Here is a 25,824-nt window from a genome sequence, read left to right as displayed (position 1 = left end):
GACTACATGATCTCTAAGGTCCCTTTCAGTGCTGAAAATCTTATAATTCTTATAGTCAGACTTCATAGACATTCTTTTGACGCTGACCTGAAAATTTGGCTGGAAACATAAACAGACTTCTACATAAAAACACACATTTACCAGCTATAATTTGGACTTGGCAACACGAGGTTTCACCATGGCCGAGAGGAAAAAGTGCAAAATTGTCTCTGGTGACTATATTACTTTGGGCTTTCTTAGAGTTCATATTCCAAGGTGGTTCAAATATGGCTAGAGCAGGGCCAAGTCACTACCACTCTCACACAAGAGAAGGGCGTGCCCGTTTTCTTTTGCCCTTGCGCAATCTTCCATATATTCAAGAATAACATGCCTCTCCTACCAGATCTGCACTTTCCCATTTGGCAAACTCGGTTTTATTTTTTACCTTCCTTCTATTTTGCAAAATACATAAGCCAACATGGCAACCAGCTTTTTATTTCCTTCCTGTTAAAAAAATAAGTCATGGAGGTGCCTGGGTGGCTCAGTTGGTTAAGCGTCTGCCTTCAGCTCAGGTCATGATCCCGGGGTCTTGGGATCAAGCCCCGCATCAGACTTCTTGCTCAGCGGGGAGTCTGCTTCTCCCTTTCCCTCTGCTTCCTCCCCCCGCTCATGCTTTGTTTCTGTCTCTCACTCTCTCTGCAAAATAAATAAAATCTTTAAAAAAATTTAAAAAAATAAAAAACAAAGTCATGGTTTTAGTATAGTTATCAGGACAAGGTCCATAAAGGAAAAGAGTATTTGTAATTTTTATGAAAGTACAGGTTTGGATTTTTCTTAATTAAATCTTTTGGGAAAGCCTTATTATTACTGCTGTTATTATATTTACATAGTAATAGTTATGACATCAAAATATCCATATAGCCATTATAGCTTGGCAATTTCAAATCCATCTGTATTTCATCTAGTCACTAGAGGTAGGCAGATACCTTACTTTTAATTATAAGAAAAACTGGACGTAGTGTGTCCTGTTCAGAAGCATGTAACTAGAGGGGCACCTGGGTGTTGCAGTTATTTAAGCATACAGATGTTTGGTTTCTGCTCAGGTTCTGATCTCAGGGTCATGAGATCAATCCCCACGTGGAGCTCCAAGCTCAACGCAGAGTCTACTTGCTTCTCTTTCCCTCTCCCTCTGCCCCTGCTCTCTGTGAGCTCTCTCTCTCTCTCTAAAATAAGTAAATAAATCTTAAAAAAAATAAAACAAAAACACATAACTAGAATAAGTTGTTCAACTAGCAGTCAAACTTAAGTCTTCTGTCACAAGGTCAAAGAAGCTTTTTAGAACTAAAGATTCAAAATACAAGAAAATAGTTTCTATAATATTCTAAGAGAGCAAACAGACTAAGTGAAGTTTTTAATTATGTAAATTCAATAATACGTAAAGGACAGCCCAGGACCAAATAAGAGCAAAGGTATATAAAGGACAAATTTAAGAGGCTTTTTGTTCATTGTTAACAAAAATGACTAAAAATAAGGAAAAATAATCATGTTATTTCTATTTGCCAAAGGACCAATCTGTTGCATAAAATAAATATAAACTTTGTACAACTCCTATCCATGTGGAATCTGAGCTTTGATTTTACAAGCTTGCTACATTTTATCAGTAAGATTTTATAGGAAAATCAAGATTTTTTTTGGAAATCCATGATATGTATATCTAAGACACAAAATTTTTAAGACATAAAACTTTTAATAGATTTTAAATGATCTAGGCTCCAAAGTGAATTGGAGGTCACCAGTTATAACCACAACGTGATCATTTTAACTTATCAATAGTACAAAAAGTTTCTTCTGTTAAGTTCTCCTATATGAAAATATACTCCCAAGAAACTCACATGGTTACTCCCCTTTCCTGGCCTCCAGATCTTTGCTTAGGCGCTCCCTTCTCAGCAAGGCCTCTGGACCACCCTGTCCTCCAACCCACAGCCTTGATCTCATTCTAATGCACTTTGTATCAATGTATGAATTTTGTCTACATCCACCAGTTTCACTAACATGTGGGTTTTATGAGAGCAGAACCCTGTATGTCTTTTTGCTATAAAATTCCCAGTGCTATAAAGGTGCACACACACACAGGCACATGGAATATCTGCTGAATGAATGAATCATTTCTTCCTTTATCTCCCCGAATCTGAAATTTAGAAGAAAGAAAATCAGACAATGGACTAAACCATTTAACTAGTTCCCATGACTTTTCCTCTCTAAAACTTATTATGGGAAACTATAAATATATATAAAGGTAGACCAAATAATGTTGAGTGTTGCATGCACTCAACAATTATCAACTCATAACTAATCTTTCTTTCACCTATCTTCTCAATCATCAGCTCCCTACTCTTATTATTTTGAAGCCAATACCAGACACAATTAATTTCCTCCTCAAATATTTTTGATGTTTCTCTAAAACATAAGGGCTGGTCTTTCTTCTATATAGTTATAGTAACATCATCACCCGTAAAACACAACAATAATTCTATAACTTTGTTATTTAGTTTTCCTCCCTGATATGAATAGCATTTAGATGCCTAAATGGTGGCATCTGGTCACCAGTGACTCTGCATGATCACAGACTGACTATTCTTACTGTTGCTTCTGATTCCAGCCCCAAGTTACTTGCAATCAACACTCTATGGAGCACAACACTTGTATATAATCAATACATACTATAATGTGCATTCTTGACCTCACTGAGAAAAGAATACCCCAAGAAGGTTTGCTGGTGCTTTTGCTAGAAAGATGTTGCTGACCAATTAAGACCCGCAGTGACCAAATATCACTCTTAGCCATGCAGAATGCAATGTTTGTGGATAGAGAAACAAGGCAATAAAAAAGCATGGTTGGGTCCCCAGGAAAACAAGAAAATTTGGAATTCTCAAATGACATTCCTAAAAAAATGGCTTTGAGTTTCAAAACAAAATTAGTAGGTAAAAGGATTTCTGGGGCTTCCGAATGCAAGCCAGCAGAACTCTGAGAAGCTTCAGCTGGGGATGTTACATTAAAGTACCTTAGCTCTTTGTGAGTTGTAAAGCTCTCTTTAGGCTCTGGATAGATGTTCATCCACCACAGAAACAATCACTGAATTCAGGAGCTTCCTAGCACGGCTTATTAATGTGACTTCAACCACACACCTTACCTGTGCCCTGAAAGCACCTTCATCAAGGGGTGGTGGAGGAGGGAAGTTTCCAGGGCTGGATGGAAGAGCACCAGGATCATCTAAAGGCGGAGGCGGGGGTGGAAAAAAGTCACCTACAGAAAGGAAATGCAGACATGAAGTGAATACGGATGCAATTGTGGAGCGCTCTTGAAAAACATACATTTGCTGCCATTTTTCCGCTTTGTAATTGGCTTTGACATATAACTTTTTGTCTCTTAGAGCAACTATCCTCTATTATAGCTCTTTTCAGTTTCATCAGTAGCCTTAATTTTGAGAGAATGAGGACCAGATCTGATACTTGGAAGTAACATAAAAGCTAGTCTAGAGGGGGCAGGTATGTTCAGCCAGAACAGAGAAGGTGCTTGGGGTGGGGGATGGCTGAGGTGTGTAAGACTTGGTACTTACCCTCAGTACAGTTTCAGTCAAGTAGAGGAAGAAAAAAATGTGTACACAAATAAAGATAATACAAGATAAAATATATTAAGATGAGAAACAAAGTCTTCTGGAAGCTAAGATAAAGGAAAGTTTATCTCCAGGGGAGGGAGCAAGGAAGGCTTTACCAGAGCATTACAAGGGCCCCTGAACATTATGATACAGACACCAAGTCGGCTTGGCAGAAAGACAGCGGAACAAAGGCCTCGGTTAAAACATCCAGGGCCTAGAGAATAAGGAGCAAGTTATTAAGATAGCATAAATATGGGAATGTAAAAGAATACTAGTACGTAATAAAAATAGGTGCAGTGACAAAAAAAAAAACAAAAACTTCTAAGTGTGTTGCATGTCTAGTAAGTAGTTTGAATTTTATCATGCATGCAGTGGGGATCCAACAAGCATTTCTGAGAAGAAAAAAACCTGGTTGCAATATGATTTACTAAAGACTAATCTAAAAGTACATGCAGGGCTGATCAGGAGCAACTGAAATAAGTAACATCATTGAAATCTATATACAATCCAGGCAGGATGTTATGAGGGGTCAGCACATCGAGAAACCTCAACATCACCGACCGACCAGCACAGCATGCCAACATTATGTTGTAGTAAGAGAACACCTAATCTCTGAGATCTGAGGTGTACATACAAATCCAAGAGCTCTATAGTTTCACGCCATGTAATTTTTTTAAATACTTCACAAGAAATCCTATTAGGAAAAAGGAAACTTCCATTTAAAAAAAATTCTGTTTGCCTTTTTCCTTCAAAAAATAATATTTTAATAATAATAAACAATATTCATAGATAAGTAGCTTTTCTTTGCATTTCAGATGCTCAACACCTAACTGGTAAGGCAGCGGGTTCTGCCACTCAATGAGTTGCTCTCGGATAGTACCAAAATATCATGATTTAAGCTGTCAATAAAAAAGACTCTAAATGGCACAGTGGAAGGATGGTGGCTTGGATTCATTATTCTGAATCACCTTGGAGATGGTTCATGTGGGCCCTATTTGTCCTATAAATAACAGTCTTAGAATTAGAAGAGTAGTTGTCCAATCTAGCTCCCCACTATATTGCGACTACGAAGCCGTCAAACACACTATATTTAGAGTACAGTACTTTGTGGACTCTCACTATGCACCAACCACTGCTAAGATTTTCAAAGGCTACCTCTTAGTCCTCCAACCCTCTGTGCTGATGGTTCTCAAACTTTAGAGGCCATCGGGATCTCAGAAAGGTCTGGTTAAACACAGATGGCTCTGTCCCACCCAGAGTTCCTGATTCAGTAGGTCTAGAGTAGGGTCCGAGAATGTGCATTTCTAATAAATGCCCAGGGGATGCTGATCCTATTGGTCCTGGGACCACACTTTGAGAACCACTGTATTTAAGCAAAGTATTATATTATTCCTATTTTAGACCCCATAGGATTAGAAATGTTAAATGACTTATGTCATATAGAAACATTTCTGTTTCTCTTACCTTTCTGGATGTGCACATCTGGAGACATGCTTTATCCATATCCTTATTGGGGTTATAAGTCTCATAAACCTTCAGTAACTCTACCCAGTAGTTCTAAAAACTGGCTACTTACTAGAATCACCAAGAAAGCTTATCTAAAAATACCGATGCCCAAATTCCATCTCACGTCAAACAAATCAGTATCTTGGGGATGGGGGAAAGGGAGTGGGGAGGAGGGGTCAGGTGCCACTACTCCTTTAAAACCCAAATGAGTCTAATGTGCAGTCAGAATTGAGAAACTATATTGACCTTCCTTCGGTCAAACACTGCACTAAAAAAATATTTAACACCTGTTAAATAAAAAGAATTGTCACCAAGTTGTTTTCTGCCTTGAAAAGTTAGAACATATGAGAAGAATGCTCACAATGAGATCTTAAGTCATCAGCAAAGGAGGTCTAGGTTGATGGAGACTGGTCCTACCAAATTCTAGTGCACAGCCTAATTTGCTGGTTCAAATGTTCTATCCGGACCTATGCCTTCTTCATGCCTAATTTAAAAGAAGACTTCTAAGCACCTTCTTATACTTTACCACATTTTATGATGTCACAGAGAATTGCTGGAACATTAAACAGAATCAGAACTGAACGGAATCTTGGAGATCATATTATAAAGGTAGAAACAGAGGCCCATGAAAGCCACATGAACAGTCCAAATTCTCAGCAAATTATTCTTAGAATAAAAAGTACAACCTTTTGTCTCTGCAGTCCCTTCCAACTAGTCAGTCCCTGAAAAACATGGGTTTGAACTCCGCAGGTCGACTGACACACAGATTTTGTACAGCACAGTCCTGTAAATGTATTTTCTCTTTCTTTTTTTTAAAGTTTTTATTTATTTATCTGAGAGAGAGAATGGGAGACAGAGAGCATGAGAGGGGGAGGATCAGAGGGAGAAGCAGACTCCCTGCTGAGCAGGGAGCCCGATGCGGGACTCGATCCCGGGACTCCAGGATCATAACCTAAGCCGAAGGCAGTCGCTTAACCAACTGAGCCACCCAGGCGCCCATGTATTTTCTCTTCCTTATGATTTTCTTAACATTTTCTCTTCCCTAGCTTACTTACTTGTAAGAATACGGTATATGACATATATAACATACAAAACATGTGCAGCCGAGTGTTTGTGTTATCAGAGAGGCTTCCGAAGGATCAACAGTAGCTATTAGTAGTTAATGTTCTGGAGAGCCAGAAGACATGAGGATTGTCAACTGCATCGGGTCAGTGCCCCTAACCCCCCCCGCATCAGTCAAGGGTCAACTGTATATCCTTCCTGACTATATTTCTAACACGAAAATTGAATATATATAATGAGGCACAGGTTGGCAACAATCCTAGGAGGGTGAAAAGGAACAGAAAAGGAAGAAAGAATGTATTTTTAAAAGAAATAACTTGAAAACAACAAAAATCTAGACTGCTTCTTCTAGGCGAAGATGAGATTAAGATTTTTAAAAGCCCTAGTAATAAGCTCATAATAATTATCACATAATTTTCAGTTTTCCAAGCTTGACCATCATAGGCCTCTTCCTTCATTCTTTGGGGTGGAGCTCACATTTTAAAACGGTGTGGAGGAACAGGCAAATGCCTAAGCAACAGACACACCCATGAAAAAGGATAGAAAATGGGTCCTTTGGAGGGAAACATAACTAGTTGAGATAGTTGGAATGAAAAGCTCTTCATAATTATCTTAAATCAGACTAAGAACTACTTCGAGAACTCTTGATTTACGGTTCACCAGTTTAACAGGCCATTAAGCAAAGGAAAATGCTTCTAAGTTACAGGAAAAGTCTGCTTAAGAAAGAAGGCAAATTTCCATGTTTAAGGAAGATGGCAAAATGGAAAGAACAAAACAACAAAGTGTGTGTGTGTGTGTGTGTGTGCCTGTGTTGGGGGGGATTCTTTCCATTCTAGCAGATTTTTTCAAACAATGAGAGAACATCTGGCTCAGAAGCTCAGGTGGTGACCCTCCTAGAGAAACACATCTGCACGGAATCAGCTGCAGTACCTTGCAACTAGCAACGCTAAGCTGTAGACCTTCCCATTAGTTCATGGCCTGTCCTCCTCTCTGCGTGCCAGGGAAATCCAGATGGAATTTTCAGACCCCATGAATTACAGGGGCATGGAATAAAATCAAGCAAGCAAGCCAAAAAAGAACACACCATCAGGCAACTGGAACAATGCAAGGATACATAAAATCTAAGATGCAAACATTTAGTTTTAGAAGAAGGGTATGGTGCCGGGGTGGCTCAGTTGGTTAAGCGGCTGCCTTCAGCTCAGGTCATGATCCCAGGGTCCTGGGATCGAGTCCCGCATCAGGCTCTCTGCTCAGTGGGGAGCCTGCTTCTCCCTCTCCCTGCTGCTCCCCCAGCTTGTGCTCTCTCCCTCTCTGTGTCAAATGGATAAATAAAACCTTAAAAAAAAAAAAAAAAAAGAGGGTAGTCACAGCCACATGCCTACAAACCTGGCTTCCTCCTTACCTTTTTACTCACCATCCAAAGCCTACCCACATACAAAATACATTTATCCCTCACTTGCCAGGTAAAGAGTTGACTCAAGTTACACAGCTAATGAAATATGGAGCTAGAAAGAGATCCTCACTCTGCATTGGAGAGAAGCTAGGAAGTATCTCACTTAATTTGCTCCATACGATCCCAAAGAATTCATCTAATATTCCAAAGATTTTTGCTTTGTGCCGGAAATAGCACCATGGGGCAGCTAAAGGGTGAATCGTGCAAAAGTATATATCCCTAACTCTCAAAGAGCACTTTATGCCAACTTACTGCCACAAAATAGCTTGTAATGCATAGCATTAACCTAAGAAGCAACTGAGGCAAATCTGCCAAGAACCCAGGTATGCATCCTTTCTCCAGCTACCCTTCCTAGTCTAGGGGTTAGAAGGCAGTAGCACGAAGAAGCGGATATGGCTACGTGCTGGGGGCTGAGTTATCAGCCACTGTAGGTGCCCTAGTAACATGGTTTGGGCATCTATGAAAGGCATCTACCCACCTGAATGCAGAGCTCACTTCTCCCTTCATCAAATCAAGGCTCCCATAGAGGGAAAAAAATAACAAGAATTTACTAGCAAAATTACTAGTTACATGTGCTGGTAGTGAAAAAACACAAGGGAATAATTAAACGCAGATCATCAGTGAAGTGTGAATTAATTTACTATAGTTAAAAAAACAAAACAAAACAAAACAGAAAAAGCATCATTCTTTTCCTTCTTCAAGCATCCACGTACACTGCACGCATACACGGGGATTCACATAGCAGCCCCTTGTGTGCCTCATAGCACACAAGGGTCTATCACAGCATCTCCAATACCTGGTTGCACTTGGGTGTTTATGGTCATTCTCTCCTACTTAGACCGGAAGCTCCTAACAAGGACAGCCCACGTACAATTTATCTTTCTAGCTCCACATCCTGGCATGAGATTTGGGCCATGGCATGCTCTCAGTAAATAGATTAGCTGAATAACTGACATACACAGAAAGCCATTTAATCACTCAATTGATGTTTTTAAAAAAATGGCCTGATGCCTTACATGTTGTTCAAACGTCAATGTTCAAATGGCCAAGGGTATCTAGATAGAATGCAGACTTGGACTCAGCAGGCATGGGGTGAGGCCTGAGGCTCTGCATGTCTAACATGTTTGCCAGGTAATGAGGCTGTAGATCTATGCTCACCACAGGGAGGAGCATGGCTTTGGCAGCTGTTGGTTCTCCCACTTTCTTATGTGGATACTTTTTGGTTGTTTAAGGAAATAAACATTAAGGTATGTATAAAGAAAATCACTTACAGCCTTTTCAAATTAAGTATTTAAATTATGAGTGCACAATAGATTAGATTGGAACACACACACACGTGAAAAAAATGTAATTACAGTGGCCAAATCATAAGCAATTACAGTGACCAAATCATAAGCTTCCAGTAAAAACAGTTATCCATTTCTGTTTATAGTAAAAAATAGAGAACAGAAATATGTTCAAAAGAAAATAATACAAAATCCCAAGCCTAGAACCTGAAACGCAAACCCCAGCTCCACCCTTTACTTCAGAAAAGGCAATACTACCATCTCAGGTTTGGCCTCCCTCACCTATGAAATGAGGATGGCCATATCCACTTCCCCCTGTCACTCTGCAGATCAAAGCAGTTAAAACAGTGACTTTGAACCTTTTTTGACCTCAACCCAGAGTAAAGAAATAACCTTTTATATCATGATGCAATACGACTACTTGGACGTATCTAAGCACACGTATATCTGAAACAAGGGTTTCATGAAACCATACTTAACTACATGTAACGCTCACTGCAATTTCTGTTAGATTTATTTATTTAAAAAGTGTTGGTTACTCCATGGAATAACCACCACCAAAGTGATTGTGATGGACCTCACCTCCCAGCTGAAACATCACTAAGCAAATGTGCATGTGACTTGTACAATGTCTACATAACCGGTGACAGTCTTTGTTGCTTTCCCCATAGGCACAAGAGGACAACTCAGTCTAAAGCTGCCTACTCAAGAGACCAAGTCTGAGAAGGCAAAGCTCTCGCAATAGGTTGAGTAGGGGGTGCCTGGGGGGCTCAGTTGGTTAAGCGACTGCCTTCAACTCAGGTCATGATCCTGGAGTCCCGGGATCGAGTCCTGCATCGGGGTCCCTGCTCAGCAGGGAGTCTGCTTCTCCCTCTGACCCTCCTCCCTCTCATGCTCTCTCTCTATCATACTCTCTCTCTCTCAATAAGTAAAAATCTTTAAAAAAAAATAGGTTGAGTAGATGGAATGGAAGACAAAGCCAAGGTGACAGGAGTGGCAAACCCTTATAGTGTTCTCCTCAGAGATGAGAGGCAATTTATTACAAAAGAAAGCAACTAAAGACCCTTTACAATTTCACCCTCAACTCCATCTTCACTTTATATGAAACATACTTGCCACCAAGGAAACTATGCCAGAAAGCACACTGAGTGAAATTTTTTAAAAATGAAGCATTCACAGGGCGCCTCCTGGCTAGCTCCGTCCATAGAGCTACGACTCCTGATCTAGGGGTTGTGAGTCTGAGTTCCACATTGGGTGCAGAGTTTACTTAAAAAAATGAGGCGTTCACGGTTTAGAACAGCATGCATAATGGTATCATTTGCATGAAAACATATATGTCTATATTGTCATGGATTATCTTTTAAATGAATTCCTAAGAAATTGTTAACAGCAAGTTGCCTCTATGAAGAAGTTGAATTTTGTCACTAGGGACAAGAGCGGAAAAGAAGCTTACTCTTCATTACACAAAATTTTAACCTGCCGTTATTTTACCCATTTATAATATTTTTAAATTCCAGTATAGTTAACATACAGTGTTATATAAGTGTCAGGTGTATAATACAGTGATTCAGCAATTATATACATTACTCAGTACTCTTACTCCCCATCACCTGTTTCACCCACTCTTCACAACCACCTCCCCTCTGGTAACCATCAGTTTGTTCTCTATCATTAAAAGTCGGCTTCTTGGTCTGTCTCTTTTTTCCTTTGTTCGTTGACTTTATTTCTTAAATTCCCCATATGAGTGAAATTACATGGTATTTTTTAAATTTTTTTTTAAATTTTATTATGTTAGTCACCATACAATACATCATTAGTTTTTGATGTGGTGATCCACGATCCATTGTTTTCGTATAACCCCCAGTGTTCCATGCTGTACGTGCCCTCCTTAATACCATCACTGGGCTAACCAATCCCCCCTCCCCGCTCCCCTCTAAAACCCTGTTTGTTTCTCAGAGTCCACAGTCTCTCATGGTTCATCTCTCCCTCCAATTTCCGCCCCCCTTCATTTTTCCCTTCCTTCTCCTAATGTCCTCCATGCTATTCCTTAAGTTCCACAAATAAGTGAAACCATATGATAATTGACTTTCTCTGCTTGACTTATTTCACTTAGCATAATCTCCTCCAGTCCCATCCATGTTGATGTAAAAGTTGGGTATTCATCTTTTCTGATGGCTGAGTATATTCCATTGTATATATGGACCACATCTTCTTTATCCATTCATCTGTTGAAGAGCATCTCGACTCTTTCCACAGTTTGGCTATTGTGGACATTGCTGCTATGGACACTGGGGTACATATGGCCCTTCTTTTCACTACATCTGTGTCTTTGGGGTAAATACCCAGTAGTGCAATTGCTGGGTCATAGGGTAGCTCTATTTTTAAATTTTTGAGGAACCTCCACACTGTTTTCCAAAGTGGCTGTACCAACTTGCATTCCCACCAACAGTGTAAGAGGGTTCCCCTTTCTCCACAACCTCTCCAACATTTGTTGTTTCTTTCCCTGTCCATTTTTGCCATTCTAACTGGTGTGAGGTGGTATCTCAACGTGGTTTTGATTTGGATTTCCCTGATGGCTAATGATGATGAACATTTTTTCATGTGTCTGTTAGCCATTTGTATGTCTTCTTCGGAGAAGTGTCTTTTCATATCGTCTGCCCATTTTTTGACTTACTTGTTTTTTGGGTGTTGAGTTTAAGAAGTTCTTTATAGATCTTGGATACCAGCCCTTTATCTGTAGTGTCATTTGCAAATATCTTCTCCCATTCTGTGGGTTGCCTCTTTGTTTTGTTGACTGTTTCCTTTGCTGTGCAGAAGTTTTTATCTTGATGAAGTCCCAAAAGTTCATTTTTGCTTTTGTTTCACTAGCCTTTGGAGATGTATCTTGAAAGAAGTTGCTGTGGCCGATGTCAAAGAGGTTACTGCCTATGTTCTCCTCTAGGATTTTGATGGATTCCTGTCTCACACTGAGGTCTTTCATCCATTTTGAGTTTATCTTTGTGTATGATTAGAGAATGGTCAAGTTTCATTCTTCTGCATGTGGCTGTCCAATTTTCCCAGCACCGTTTATTGAAGAGACTGTCTTTTTTCCATTGCATATTTTTTCCTGCTTTACCGAAGATTATTTAAACTCAATTTAATTAACACACATTGCATTATTATTTTCAGAGGTAGACTTTAGAGATTCATCAGTTGTACACAACACCCAGTGCTCATTATATCAAGTGCACCCCTTAATGCTTATCCCCCAGTTACCCCATCGCCCCACCTACCTCCCCTCTAGCTCATTTCCCATAGTTAAGAGCCTCTTATGGTTTGTCTCCCTCTCTGATTTTGTCTTATTTTATCATATGGGGAATTTAAGAAACAAAACAGATGAACATTGGGAAAGGGAAGGAAAAATATATGCTATTTTTAAAATAACATGTATACACAAAACCAAAGAGAAATTTTCAGTACCTAGAAATGTGCCATCTGCAAACATTGAGCTGAATAAGGTTTTAAAAACTGCCAGGAAATACTGGGATATGGCAGAAGTCAAGAAACCATTGAGGATAAGTCCCATTGAATGCAACACTTCTCAGGCTTCTCAACCTATTTACTACCCACTGGTCATAACTAAAAATATGAAAGGAATCACCCTTAGTCAACCAGTTATCTTCAGTAGAGAGGATAAAAATACTGCTTATTCCTAGAGCCAAAGCCTATGCATCATCTCAGTGTGACCTCGGACCTCTGTCCCAGAGAGAGATTAAGTCCTCGTGGAGTTATTAATAAAGCGGCTCCTGTACTCGTATTTTGCTCCTGTTCCTTGAGTGTGCAACCCCTTTGAGAACTCTCTGGGAGAACTGATAATTATCAGGGCAAGGCTGGGCATTCCCGGTTCCCTGTCCTCATCATCCAAAGAGCAATACCACCAGCCCCGCTTAAGTGATGCATCTTCATCTGTATGTGAGGAGATATGTGACCTTAACAAGTGATTCCCAATTCCTTAGCTCTCACACTAGACACTTTTGGAATTCAGGCTTTCATTATACATAATTATACATTAGAAAATTAACCTTTCTATTTTCCTTCCATTTTTATTTTCTGCTCCTTAACTAAAAACAGATTGTTGATTGTGATAGTACTTAATTTTCTAAACAATGTCATTTACATGGTAGGACTAAGATTAAAAATAATGAAACACAATATTGATGACAAAATAGGAAAATCTGCATTTTTCTGTGCTATTCATATATAGACTAGTGTTAAGGGTAAAACTTTTCTCAAGAAAATTTGACAACAGGTATCAAGAGCTGTAAAATATTTATGCACTTTGATGCGGCAACACCACTTTTAATAAATTGTCCTACAAATGAAGTAACTGGAAAGTATACAGAAAAGCATGTTAAAGAATCTTCATCACAATGAAATATAATGGAAATAATCAGAATGTTCATCAATAAAGTATTGGTAAAAAAAAATCAACTGTAATCAATCACACACTGGAAAATTGTATAGCCATCAAAATAATGATTTTCATCTAGATCTGACATCTATTTATTCACTGACTGAGGGCCTTTTCTGTGTCAGGCATTATTCTAGACATGAGGGGGGGGGAATCAAACAATAAGAACAAAAAAAAGTCCTGCACTCATGGAATTTATATTCTATCAGAAGGAGAAGAATACTTAAAAATAAATTAAATAAAACATAGTATCAAATGGTGATTAGCACCACAGAAATACAGAGCAAAGAAATCAAGGGAGTGCTAGGGTGGGGGTGGTATGCCACAATTTGTAAGAGAAAGGTTGGGAAATGCCTCACCAATGTGGTATTTGAACAAAGACTTAAATCTAGTGAGGGAGTGAGTCATGGAGTATCTGGGAGAAGAACATGAAGAACTTTCTGACAGATCATGTGAGGAAAATAGTGGGCTACTCTATAGTGTTTATCACATGGTCCTCTTTTTGTAGAAACCTGTATGTTAACAATGGTTGTCTAGAGCTTATGGGATGAGCTGTGGTTTTTTTTTTTCTTTTTAATCCTTCTCCTTTTGGTTCAACTGTTACACAATAAATGTGAATTACAGACATGCATTTTTTAAAAATCAAAGGAAGACGCTGTGAAATGAATCGCAGAATCTACTCAAACCCAGTGTTTAATTTTAATGTGCCACTATATTTACCCAAGCCCAAATGTAATGTTTCCGTCATCTTTCTAAATAACTTTAGCTTGAAATGTTCATTGTGATTCTCAAATTAAAAGCAAGAAGAATTATTTATCCTAAAGTGGATAAAGTCTCCCTGATTTTCAAATGGACAGTTTCACTCTAAAATTCGCTAATACAGAATCCCCAGGTCTTCACTGAATTCAACAGTCCTCGTGCTTCACCACAAATAAATTGTTTGTATGAAGGTGAAACACCTGAGTGCATCACATCTAAGCATACTGCATTCCTCTATTATACTGCGGTTTCCATTTGTTGAAAACAAATTCAGTTTCTTAGTCAAAAGCACTGAATGATTTTTAAGTAATATGAAATTGGGAGGACGGTCTGGTTCTGCAAATGGACTAGAACCAGAACTAACATTTTTAATCCACCAACTGTCATCTGTCTTACAAAACATGCTAATTGCTACCCAAACAACAAACCACCCTATATATTTTGACTTCCAAAGATGGGCACTCAAAATGAATAGGGCAATGACTTAAGTATGCCTAAGCATCAATCTTCCATCAGCTATTGAGATATCTTCGGCCCCAATACCAAAAAGTGAAATTCTCTCAAAATTGAAATAAAAATTAAAATTCATGTTGTGGACAGAGAATGAGGCAACAGTCCAGGGGAACAACAACAACATGAACAACAAATACCTTCATTTACCACTGAAAAAGGAAGGTGGAAAACAAATAGTGTGCTGAAAGACAATTCCAAAAAATACCTCATTCCTTTGGAGATAGGACATCACCCTGTGGTAGTCACTGAGGCTAAAAGCCTACCTTCCCCCCAAAGATGGTGTGAAGCTTAAGGGGGTGAGTTTTCACAATAAAAACACTTGAAATATCTCAGCTAACTTATTCAGTCACTGCTGTATATGGATAGAGTAAACCATCCCTACTTTGAAGACAACATACCTCTCTTTCCTGCTTTAGCTCTATTAGAGCATGTATTCTGCTCTTTGTTAGTTTAATTACATATCTACTGGTTTCTCCTACTAGACTAAAAGTTCCTTGAAGACAGACTCTGTTTTACTAATCTCTATAGAGAGCATATATAACATACAGGAGATAATAAATGGTAGTAATATTGTTTTTATAAATTATCATTATTATAAATCGGTATTATATTAAACTGAATTAAACTCTGAAAGAATGAACACATGTATTTTTACCCTGTACAACTTTACCCTTTTCCAATTATTGATATAAGGTCAATACAGTACAGTACTGATGGGTCATAGGTCCTACAAGGTGCTAATAGCTGGACAGCTAATAACAACAGTCTTAAAATAGCCACTGAGTTTTGCTGTTGTTGGCAGTGGTGGTGTTTCTACACATTACCTTACTCAGAGCATGTCCTGATACAGGCAATGAGTCCACATTCCTTAGTCATCTGATTATGGCGGCATCCCAGCCTCCAGAAACATGGCATCATATGTATTGTACTTGCTCTTTCTTCCACAATAAAATATCTGTAGATAGGTCTTAACAGTACCTATATCCCACAAAGTATCTAGAAACTTCTTGAAAAATCCTCCAGGAATTCTGAAGAGTCAGAACTCTTCCCATAAACAAGAAATGGGAATGGAGGAGGAACAGGGAAATGAAGGAAGATGAGGGAGAGATGTAACATGGACGAAATCTCAAAAGGTCAGTTCTTAAGGTGTTGAAACAGATCTGACTTTTAACTGAGGGCATACATCAGAATCTCATAGGGCACTTCCTTCTCTACTACGTGCAGCCAGGCCCTACTCTAGAATTCTTCAACCAGAATCTTTGGGGTTGGGATGCCTGGGTGGCTCAGTCGGTTAAGTGTCTGCCTTTGGCTCAGGTCATGATCCCGGGGTCCTGGAATTGAGTTCTGCATCATAGGACCCCTTGCTCAGCAGGCTCCCTGCTTCTCCCTCTGCCTGCTGCTCCCCCTGCTTGTGCTCTCTCTCTCTCTCTCTCTCTGACAAATAAGTAAATAAAATCCTTAAAAAAAAAAATCTTTGGGGTTAGGATTGAGATATAAGCATCTTGATAAGCTCCCTGGCTGATTCTGATGTGTAGCCCTATTTAATAGTCATTGACTTCCATGAAAAACAGACTGAGGAACCAGCCTAAGTTAAAGAAGACTAAGGAGAAAAGACAACCAAATGTATCTTGTGATTCTGGATAGGATCCTAGACCAGAAAACGGAAATTAGTAGGACAATTAATGAAATCTGAATAAAGTCAACATCTTAGGAAGAAAAAAAAAAGTCAACATATTAGATAGTAGTATTGTGTCAGTGTATTAATTATCTGGTTTGCATACCTGTACTGTGATTGTGTAAGACGTCAACAATTGGGGAAACTGGAAAGACTAAGCAAAAACCCTTCATACTATTTTTCAGTGTTTGTGTACAGTCTGAAATTATTTCAGAATGAAAAGTCAAAACTTATTTTTAAATTTTAGGGGGAGAAAAAAGTGACTTCCCTAGTCCATAACTTTATCTTATAGATGGAGGAATTTTGGACCAGTGTAGTAAAGAGAAACAGCCAAGTGGTATAGAACCATACCAAAAAATCCACTGCAACCCCAAATCTCCTAACTTCCAGCTAAGGATACATTTCCAACAGTACATGACAGATTTGGTGTGAGACTCTGAGACCTGTTGGGAATAAGAAGGAAATCTGTTCTGTCCCTACAACTTTAGAAGGCTATGATGAAGAGAAGGGGTTCTTGCTATTTAGGAGACCTGGAATAAATAGATCAGGAACATGTATAATACCTTCAACTAAATTCAGGCTGACTGCAGCCTGGGTAGGCCAGTAATCCTAGCTCAATGATCAGCAGCAGTGAAATCCCATAAAGCTTCCTTGTCCCCACCGTGGAACCCATTCCCCTGCTTCAGGAGACTCCTTGAGGATGAGAATGGCTACATGGCACCAGGGGCTTTCTATGATTTCTCCAGTCTTCATCTTTTCTGCACAAACTACTTCAAATTCTTCTCACTGAGAAATTCTTGTTACTATTTATATAAAATGATGCCAACCATTACTCACTCTCCTTCAACCCTGCCATTTCATCTAGACTGAGGCTTAGCAAATGCATAAATCCTTTAAAAATAATCAAATAGAGACACTCATTTCATTTCAAGGTGGTTGTTTTTTGGCATGATTTTTTTTTTTTCAAAGGAGTACTAGAGCTGACAGGTACTTGCTCTAAAAATTTACTGCACCATCTGCTAACTGAAATATTGCTTTCACGGATTTATATTGTATTAAAAGGTCACTGGCTGTTTAAGACTTAAACAGTTTTAATCATTCTAAAAGTCTCTTAACAGTAAGAAAAGGAAGCTCAGAACAAACAGCAGCAGGGACTCTAATTAAAAGGGCCAATTCATCTAATTTTATTTGGGGTTAATTATTCAGGATTCACTCTTTGATGTGTAAGGAATAGCAATTAGTAATTTTAGTGATTTGAGAATCATTGGAGGTGTAATCAGTTAAAATGAGTGAGTGTTTACAACACAAGATGGTGAATTACTCTCTCAGCTGGAGAACAGGAACATTAGGCTCCAAGAGATCAAGGCTAAGGATTTCAGACCCTAGTAATAACAGTCACTTCAAAATAAAACACATGTCAACAGCATCTAGCATTCTGTTTGTTCTTAGCTACAGCAAGGCACAGAAGCTTCGCAAATTACCTTTAACCACCTCTCCATCTTTGCCACTGTCCCCAACCACTTGGCTCTTGCCACCATGGTAACCATAAATGCATTATATTGAAAAAAGCAATTCTAAATGAATAGACCAGTTATAAGCAACATAAGACCCAGAATAATCATGGCACCCACTTATTCCATGTCTGCATCTCTGACCTCCACCAGAATCTCCAGTTCAGGGCTCAACACTGAAAGCAGATACCCTAACTCACAGACCCGCTTACCTTCCCTTATGCCCTCTACTTTTCTATTTATTTCATTACAGCATGTGATTCTCCCAATCATACAGGTTGGGAGAAAGCCCCTTTTCTCTATTTTTTGTCCCACCATCCTCACTAAATATAGCAAGCTATATTGAATTATACCAAATTGTTCAGGGCGCCTGGGTGGCTCAGTCATTGAGCGTCTGCCTTCGGCTCAGGTCATGATCCCAGGGTCCTGAGATGGAGCCCCACATCAGGCTCCCTGCTCTGCAGGAAGCCTGCTTCTTCCTCTCCCACTCCCCCTGCTTGTGTTCCCTCTCTTGCTGTGTCTCTCTCTATCAAATAAATAAAATCTTAAAAAAAAAAAAACAGAATTATACCAAATTGTTCAAATCCATTTACTACTCTCCACCTCTCCTGCCACCCAAATAATCAACACCTCGTTACCTCTTATGGAGGGTTAATAAACAACCTAAATGATTTCCATTATTCCTTATTTAGTTCTTTCCAACTAATCTGAGATACTTGTCACCAGACTGAAAACATCCATTGGTCCCCCAAAAGCCAAAACAATTTTGAAAAAGGACCAAGTTGGAGGATTCTCACGCTCTGATTTCAAAACTCACCATAAAGCATCCACAGTGTAGTGCTGGCCCAAAAGCAGACCTAAAAGACCAATGGAAATAGCAGAGAGAGCTTAGAAATAAGTCCTCACATAAATGGCCAATTGATTCTATGGCAGTTGCCCTGGAGTCTTAGAGAATGATGGTTTGGGAACATTATGGGTTTCCCAAGACTTGACAGGATCTCCTACTGAACAGGCAGAATCCTAAAAGAGGATGAGCCCCCTGGGAGGAAATGGAGAGAAACTTGACAAGCGCGGTTCACTTTACGCTCTCCTAGAATGCTCTGGTAAGTGTGCATTCCTTGAGATTACTGCTGCACACAGCAGCTCTGGAAGTTTTGTACTTTAGAATGCTAAAGCTCCTACACCACATACCCAGTAATCTGCCTGACTGCTTCTCCTTGCTTCCTTGACTCCAAGAATTTGCTCCTGCCTTGTCTCCATCAGGACTTCCCTCTCTAACATGTCTTCATAGCAGAAGCCAAGTTATTCTCGGAGGCCCAGGTCACCTGCCAACCCCACTTAGCCTTCCTTGGCAGCCCCCTGGCAAGGGCACCTTCCCACCTCTCACCCTCTGAAGCACTTCTAGGGCACTTCCACTGTGTGTCTGGTTGAGAATACAAGAGCCATTCACCTGACTTTAGCGTGTGCTCCTTGAGAGGCCCCGTCATGTATGATTTGGCCCTCTAGCCCTATAGCACCTCTTCCCATGCCTCATAGTCGAGATTGAAGAGTTAAGAAAATATTTGCCAAGTGGGTATATGCATGAATTCTTGACAACTACAAGTTGAATCCTAGCCAAATAAATTATTCTTTAAAGGAAGAACTTGAAAAAGGGAGTGGCTACCATTCTCAAAATATGTGTGTGGTGGGGGGAGGGGAGAGAAAGAAAAAGAGAGAGAGAGAGACTGAAAGACAGAGAGGCATGGGGTGGCTGGGTGGCTCAGTCGTTAAGTGTCTGCCTTCGGCTCAGGTCATAATCCCAGGGTCCTGGGATCGAGCCCCGCATCGGGCTCCCTGCTCTGCGGGAAGCCTGCTTCTCCCTCTCCCACTCCCCCTGCTTGTGTTCCCTCTCTCGCTGTATCTCTGTCAAATAAATAAATAAAATCTTTAAAAAAAAAAAAGAAAGAAAGAAAGACGAAGAGGCACAAGAGAGAGAGATTGAAAGATTGAGAGAGAAACGCAACTGAACATCCCCATGGGGATATTTTCTATAAATGGAACATGCTCTTGACTGGAACAGTGACTCGGTTAGCTGACTTAGAAATATAAAAGAAATAGCACTGTGGTATTAAAATACATCCCTTACAGTCACACCTGAACTATTTACTAGCTGTGTGAACTTGGTCAAATCATGAAACTTCCGAGTCTCAATTTTGTTGGTCAGATGAGAACAACAACACTTGTCTTATATACTGCCCAGAGTTGTGCAGACCAGATAGATAAAATTAAAAATAGTTTAAAAATCATAATGTCCTACACAAATATAAATTACTTTTATCTTGATGTGATTCTCTATGCACCTTGACCATAAACGCTTTCTTCACCTTTAGAAACTCAAATAAAAAACGTAATTATTAACTGAGTAGATAACAGTCTTAATATGGCTCTTCATATACAGGGGTTCCAAAGAAGGGGTAAAGGCAGAGAGAGAGAGAGACAAGAGCATGAGTAACTAAAACAATAGCAAAATGAAGTCCCAGCAGTCAAATAAATAAATATTGTGCTCTCCCCAAAATGTTTAGAAATCTTGGAAAGGAACCATGTAAGGAGCCTGGAGGTGGAACTATCTTGGCACGTCAAGCGCTTCTGCAACTGATTAACCCGACATTTCCTTGGGTCTGGAACTATTACTAGGTCATTCTTTCTTTAATGGACAAACTGTTCCTGAACAATTTTTAAGGCACAAATAGCTATTGTGACAAATCGGTCAAAGAGGTCAGTTTTGTCCTCAAAACCCAGTGAAACAGCCAAGCCAAAACAACCACAGGAAGTCACACACAGAAGAACATCCCCAAATCCCAGTGTCCTCTGCTCAGTTCCAGATGGGCTCCTCCTTGCCCACTGTGATCTGTAAACCCACACCCCCACATCTACGGTGGGCAAGTCCCACATGGGTGACAAACTTCAAAAGGCCTGCAAAGTCAATTGGATGCTTATCCTCCAGGAACTTTTGTTTTTTTAATGAGAAGGGAAAATTCAAAAAGTAATCTCTTAAAAAAAAAATCAAGTTTTGTCTCTAGGGAGGCACTCCAAGAAAAACCCCATTCCTTGTACTTCATTCACTCTGCTTTCTTCACTGCCTCACATTAGGAAGCCATGTGATGGAAGACAGTCCCAAATGCAAAGCTTGGTGACGTGTTCTGGGCAGAAGTTCAGGCACCTTGTTATGTTAGCAGACCCGGTCTGGCTGCCCAAAGACATAATTTAGCTGAGTGAAAAACTCATTCCCTCCTCCCACTTCATCTGGCCAGCTGCCTCAAAGGGGTTATCATTCTGGAGGGCAATGCATGTATGGCTCCCTTTCATTTCTCCGACCGTACTTCCAGCTCTCTGAGTTTCAAGTTCAGTGAGCTCAGCCTTGGCATTCAAGGATCTCCTTATGTCTCATCCTTAAGAGCATTTGTCCCAGATCTGTTTGCCAAGGACATGGTGGCAGTTCCCTTCCTGGCACTTGAGTCTGCAATATTATGCCGCTTCTTATAAACAGACCCAACCCACCACTTGAGTTACTTCTCCAAGTCCTACTGGCACTTTCATGGCTTAACTGGCACCTAACGGTACAACTTTATAAACTCACAATATCATCAGATTCGATGGGAATTAGAATGGAATGAGGAGGGTCTGCCAGTCTACCGGTTAGCAAACAATAGCCAAATGGGCAGATCCAGCCCATTTCCTGGTTTTGTAAATAAAGTTTTATTGACACACAGCTACGGTCATTAATTTATTTATCATCTATGGCTGTTTTTGTATTCTGCTAGTAGACCCGAGTAATTGAGACAAAGACATTTTAGCCAGCAGAACCTAAAATATTTTCTATCTAGACTGACAGAAAAGTTTGCCAACCCTGATCTAGTCCTTAAACTCATTTTGCAGATGAGAAGATTGAGATTCAGTAAGGCTGAACAATGTTCCTAAGGAGTCAGTAAAATTTGCAAAGCACAGTAACTAAGGCAGTGCTGGGCAGATGGTTTATACACATTCAGTAAATACTAGTTCTCTCTAGTGTTTGACAGGAAATTTTATGTTTCTTAAATGTGGAACTGTGCTGAGATGATTTTTTCTTTTTTTTAGAACACTGTTGCCCTTGAGAAATTTATTTGTCTAGAGGGGAGAACAGACATATAAACAGAGAATTTCGACATACTATTGTATGTATTGGTTTTCTATTGTTTCTGCAACAGATTACCACATACAATTGTTTAAATAAGACAAATTTATTACTTCACAGTTCTAAAACTCAGAAGGCTGCCATGGGTAACACTGGGTTAAAATCAAGGTGACTCCAGGTTTGCATTCCTTGTTGGAGTCTCTAGTAGAATCCATGTCCTTGTCTTTCCAACTTCTAGAAAGTGCCCTCATTCCTTGACTTGGGACCTTCCCCCTCCATCTTCAAAGCCAGCAAAGGCTATTGAGTTCTTTCCCATGTTGCATCACTCCAAAGCCTCTTTTGTCTCCATGGTCCACTTGCAAGGCCCACCCAGATACTTGGAAAATTTCCCCATCTTAAAGTGAGTTGATTAGAAGCCTTAATTCCATCTGCAACCTGGATTTCTCTTTGCCATATAACCCAATACATTCACAGGTTCCAGAGATTAGGAGGTGGACATCTTTGGGGGGCCATTATTGTGCTAACCCCAAGGTGCCATGAAGAAGGGAAGTGTGCACACAGTGCTGTAAACCTCAACAGACAATTCATCAGCCCAGAGCCACCATGCAGACATGAGCAAAAGCTCTTTCATGGCACAGATTTTCTGGAATTTCCCATAATTTTCTGAAAATTTCATCATGTTTTAGTGTATTCTTAGATTTACATATATATTACTAAAAATAGTTCCACTGTATTTCATACACATTGTTCTTTTATTTTTGCAACTAGCATCTTGATGTCACATTTAAGAAAAGAGAAAACAGGGGCGCCTGGGTGGCTCAGTTGGTTAAGCGACTGCCTTCGGCTCAGGTCATGATCCTGGAGTCCCAGGATCGAGTCCCGCATTGGGCTCCCTGCTCAGCAGGGAGTCTGCTTCTCCCTCTGACCCTCCCCCCTCTCATGTGCTCTCTCTCTCCTCTCATTCTCGCTCTCTCAAATAAATAAATAAATAAAATCTTAAAAAAAAAAAGAAAAAAGATGGGCGCCTGGGTGGCTCAGTTGGTTGAGCGACTGCCTTTGGCTCAGGTCATGATCCTGGAGTCCCTGGATCGAGTCCCGCATCGGGCTCCCTGCTCGGCGGGGAGCCTGCTTCTCCCTCTGACCCTCCCCCCTCTCATGTGCTCTCTCTCTCTCATTCTCTCTGTCTCAAATAAATAAATAAAATCTTAAAAAAAAAAAAAAGAAAAGAAAAGAGAAAACAAAACCCTATTAGATATTAGGTTCGAAATTTTGAGAAGCAAGTTTGAATGAGAATGCAACAAAACCAGCCACATACTCTCCCTGTGGGATCGCTCTCCTCAGCCCCACTTTGTGGATAAGGAAACTGAGAGAGACCAGAAACCTGCCCACACAGACCACAGCTAAGGCCCAGAGAAAGTTCCTTCTGAACCTCATAAATGGAATGAGGGACATTCGTGCCGTGTTTCTGTGATGATCTATATGGCAATGCCCTTAAAGGGGGTGGGGAATGGATAAAATCTATTACTTTAAGAAAAATGTGTGTTATGATTTAGCAAAGAAGTGGAGATAGATACAGCATATACCTGAGATGACAGAAATGTTTCATTTCAAATATGTTTACCTCTTCAGACAAAAATATAACTAAGGCTAAAAGACATAAAAATAGAGCCTCTACTGTTCTTATGATATAGAAAGAAAAATTATGCTTCTTTAGGAAAAAACATGAAGAGTCTCACAGAAATATTAACAAAAGTGTATCAACAGAATGTAACTGCATTTATAGATCCTGAGACACAACAGAGAAACTACCTCATTTAAGGAGAAAGAAATCACATAGTTTGAGAATGTGTGAGTGCCATGTAACTCAAAATACTCAAGTAGAGGCAAGAAGACTACTTGGCATGAAGATTATAAAAGAGATGTGGGCTTTATAAATCCAAGGAACTTGGTAAATGGTCTCTAAAGGCCCTTACAGCACTGATAGTTGATGATTCCATGACTCAAAATACAAGGGCCAGTTAATGGCAATGAGAGACTCACGCTTCTCTTCAATGGTTATAGTCAGAAAATGTCCCCTGATGCCATGACTGGACAGTTATCTTAGCTGCAAGTAGGTGCTTACCAAGAATAGGGCATAAAGATAATTCTCTAGGCAAGATTAGACAAAAAGCAACTTGTAATGTGGATAATACCTATGTCTGACCCTAACTCCGTGTCACTGCACCATTGAAAATGAAGCTATTTACATTCCGAGTTTCCTAATAAGCTATATTCTGCTCACCATCAGGCCATAATTCTCCAAAGGACAGATGGGTGCTGACCTAGTGGTGTGAAGGGGGACACCTAGGCTGTCAAGCCTGGCAAATCCTACCCATCCCCAGAGGAATCCATAAACTTTCTTCATGAAAACAGCATATTCCCTTTGACTTAATAGATACATAAAGATCTGGTAGAAAGGCTTCAAGACATGTGAGAACTTTCTGACCCGACCCTTGTTAACTGAGATGGAGGTGAGGCAACCATATTTCTTAAATTCAGGTGTACACATTTCTACCCTTTACAATAAAAAACAAGTAAAATACCAAATTACCAAGATGGAAAATTCCCATCGTAAACAACTAGAGCTACCCAGAAAAGAAAAGTAAGTCATCCAGTCACGGGAGCTAAATGCCCTCCTGTTAAGAGAAAATATATACACATTCCCACGCAGAACCCTTTCCTTGTGAAAAGAGCTCAAGGTGCAGGAAATAGTTTGATAGAGACATTATATTACTTAGACAAAACTGAACTAGATTATCTGTTTGTTCATTAGATTATGGCTTTAGGCACATTGTTCTTTGCTAAGAGCTCTTGACAAGAGCCGACACACACATTCTTTGGAATGAAGGCTTTTGTGAGAGTATTTTATGGTACTTAGGCTCTTGAAAAGACTTGTGAATGCTGTCACACCAGAGGATTAAACCCAATCTTTGGGGCCACCACCTTAGGAGGGTGCAGTTCACTTCACACAGCCTTAACTAGGACATGTGAGCTATCTTGCACACCACACCAAATGGTTCCAATTCACTCATTGTGGAATTTCTCATGTTAACCCCCATCCAGTCATCTTAGTCACAAACCACACACAGGATTCTAAGTACCAATGGATGAAAATGTAAGCAGAGTCCTCCAGAAATGGAATTCAACAAGGTTTCATTTCTACCTATCATTAAATGGGGAGATATGCTCTTGGTTTTATTTTTATTTAAATTTCAGTCAGGGGCATCCTTAAGACAATAAATTCCCAGAACATATCACACTCCATGTTCTGATTCCATACTTTCTTAACCGGATAAAAAATCATGGGGCATCCACTTGGGGTCTAGTTTGTTTTCCTTTGTTTGCTTTCATTAGTAAGGCTTTTTCTGCATTGAATTTGGATTTGCAATTATACCAGTGTGCGGAGTTCAAAGAGTCCCATTTTAAACTTCCTTAAAGGAAGGACTCCCAATGGCAGGCACTTCATCCCAAACCAACAGAGGTATAAACATAAGAAGACTCACATTTCTAAAAACAGAAGGACTTCTGATAATTCACTCAAACACCCTCAGCCTTTGTTTCTCTGATATTTAAGGGGCTGGGCTGTGGAGTGCCTATTAATCCCTTCAGTTATAAAATAGGTATAATAAGTATTGATCCATTCTTATAGTCAATACTTTGTCTACCTTGCTACTCTATTGATTCATGTCTATGAAATCATTTGAAATCATGGTATCTCAATGTTTTATCAATCACCAATAATATTTTAAGGCAAGGGCTCTTTGCACTAAAACACACAGAAACCAA

The 25,824-nt window shown here is 39.7% G+C and overlaps 1 protein-coding gene across 2 annotated transcripts in view; it reads right to left on the bottom strand.

Moving 5' to 3' along the window:
* Window positions 1-25,824, bottom strand: part of LPP (LIM domain containing preferred translocation partner in lipoma) — a 667,656-nt gene that overhangs the window by 372,032 nt on the left and 269,800 nt on the right. For both annotated transcript variants that reach the window (XM_034999808.1, XM_034999809.1), the window contains exon 5: window positions 3,170-3,282. In XM_034999808.1, the coding sequence (XP_034855699.1) occupies window positions 3,170-3,282 (113 nt within the window). The remainder of the gene's footprint in view (window positions 1-3,169; window positions 3,283-25,824) is intronic.

This window comes from Mirounga leonina, unplaced genomic scaffold (genome assembly GCF_011800145.1).
Source record: "Mirounga leonina isolate KUSES-001 unplaced genomic scaffold, KU_Mleo_1.0 Mir_115, whole genome shotgun sequence".
NCBI classification, from domain to species: domain Eukaryota; kingdom Metazoa; phylum Chordata; class Mammalia; order Carnivora; family Phocidae; genus Mirounga; species Mirounga leonina.
Note: the sequence above shows the minus strand (reverse complement) of the source record. Positions and strands in the feature narration are given on the sequence as shown.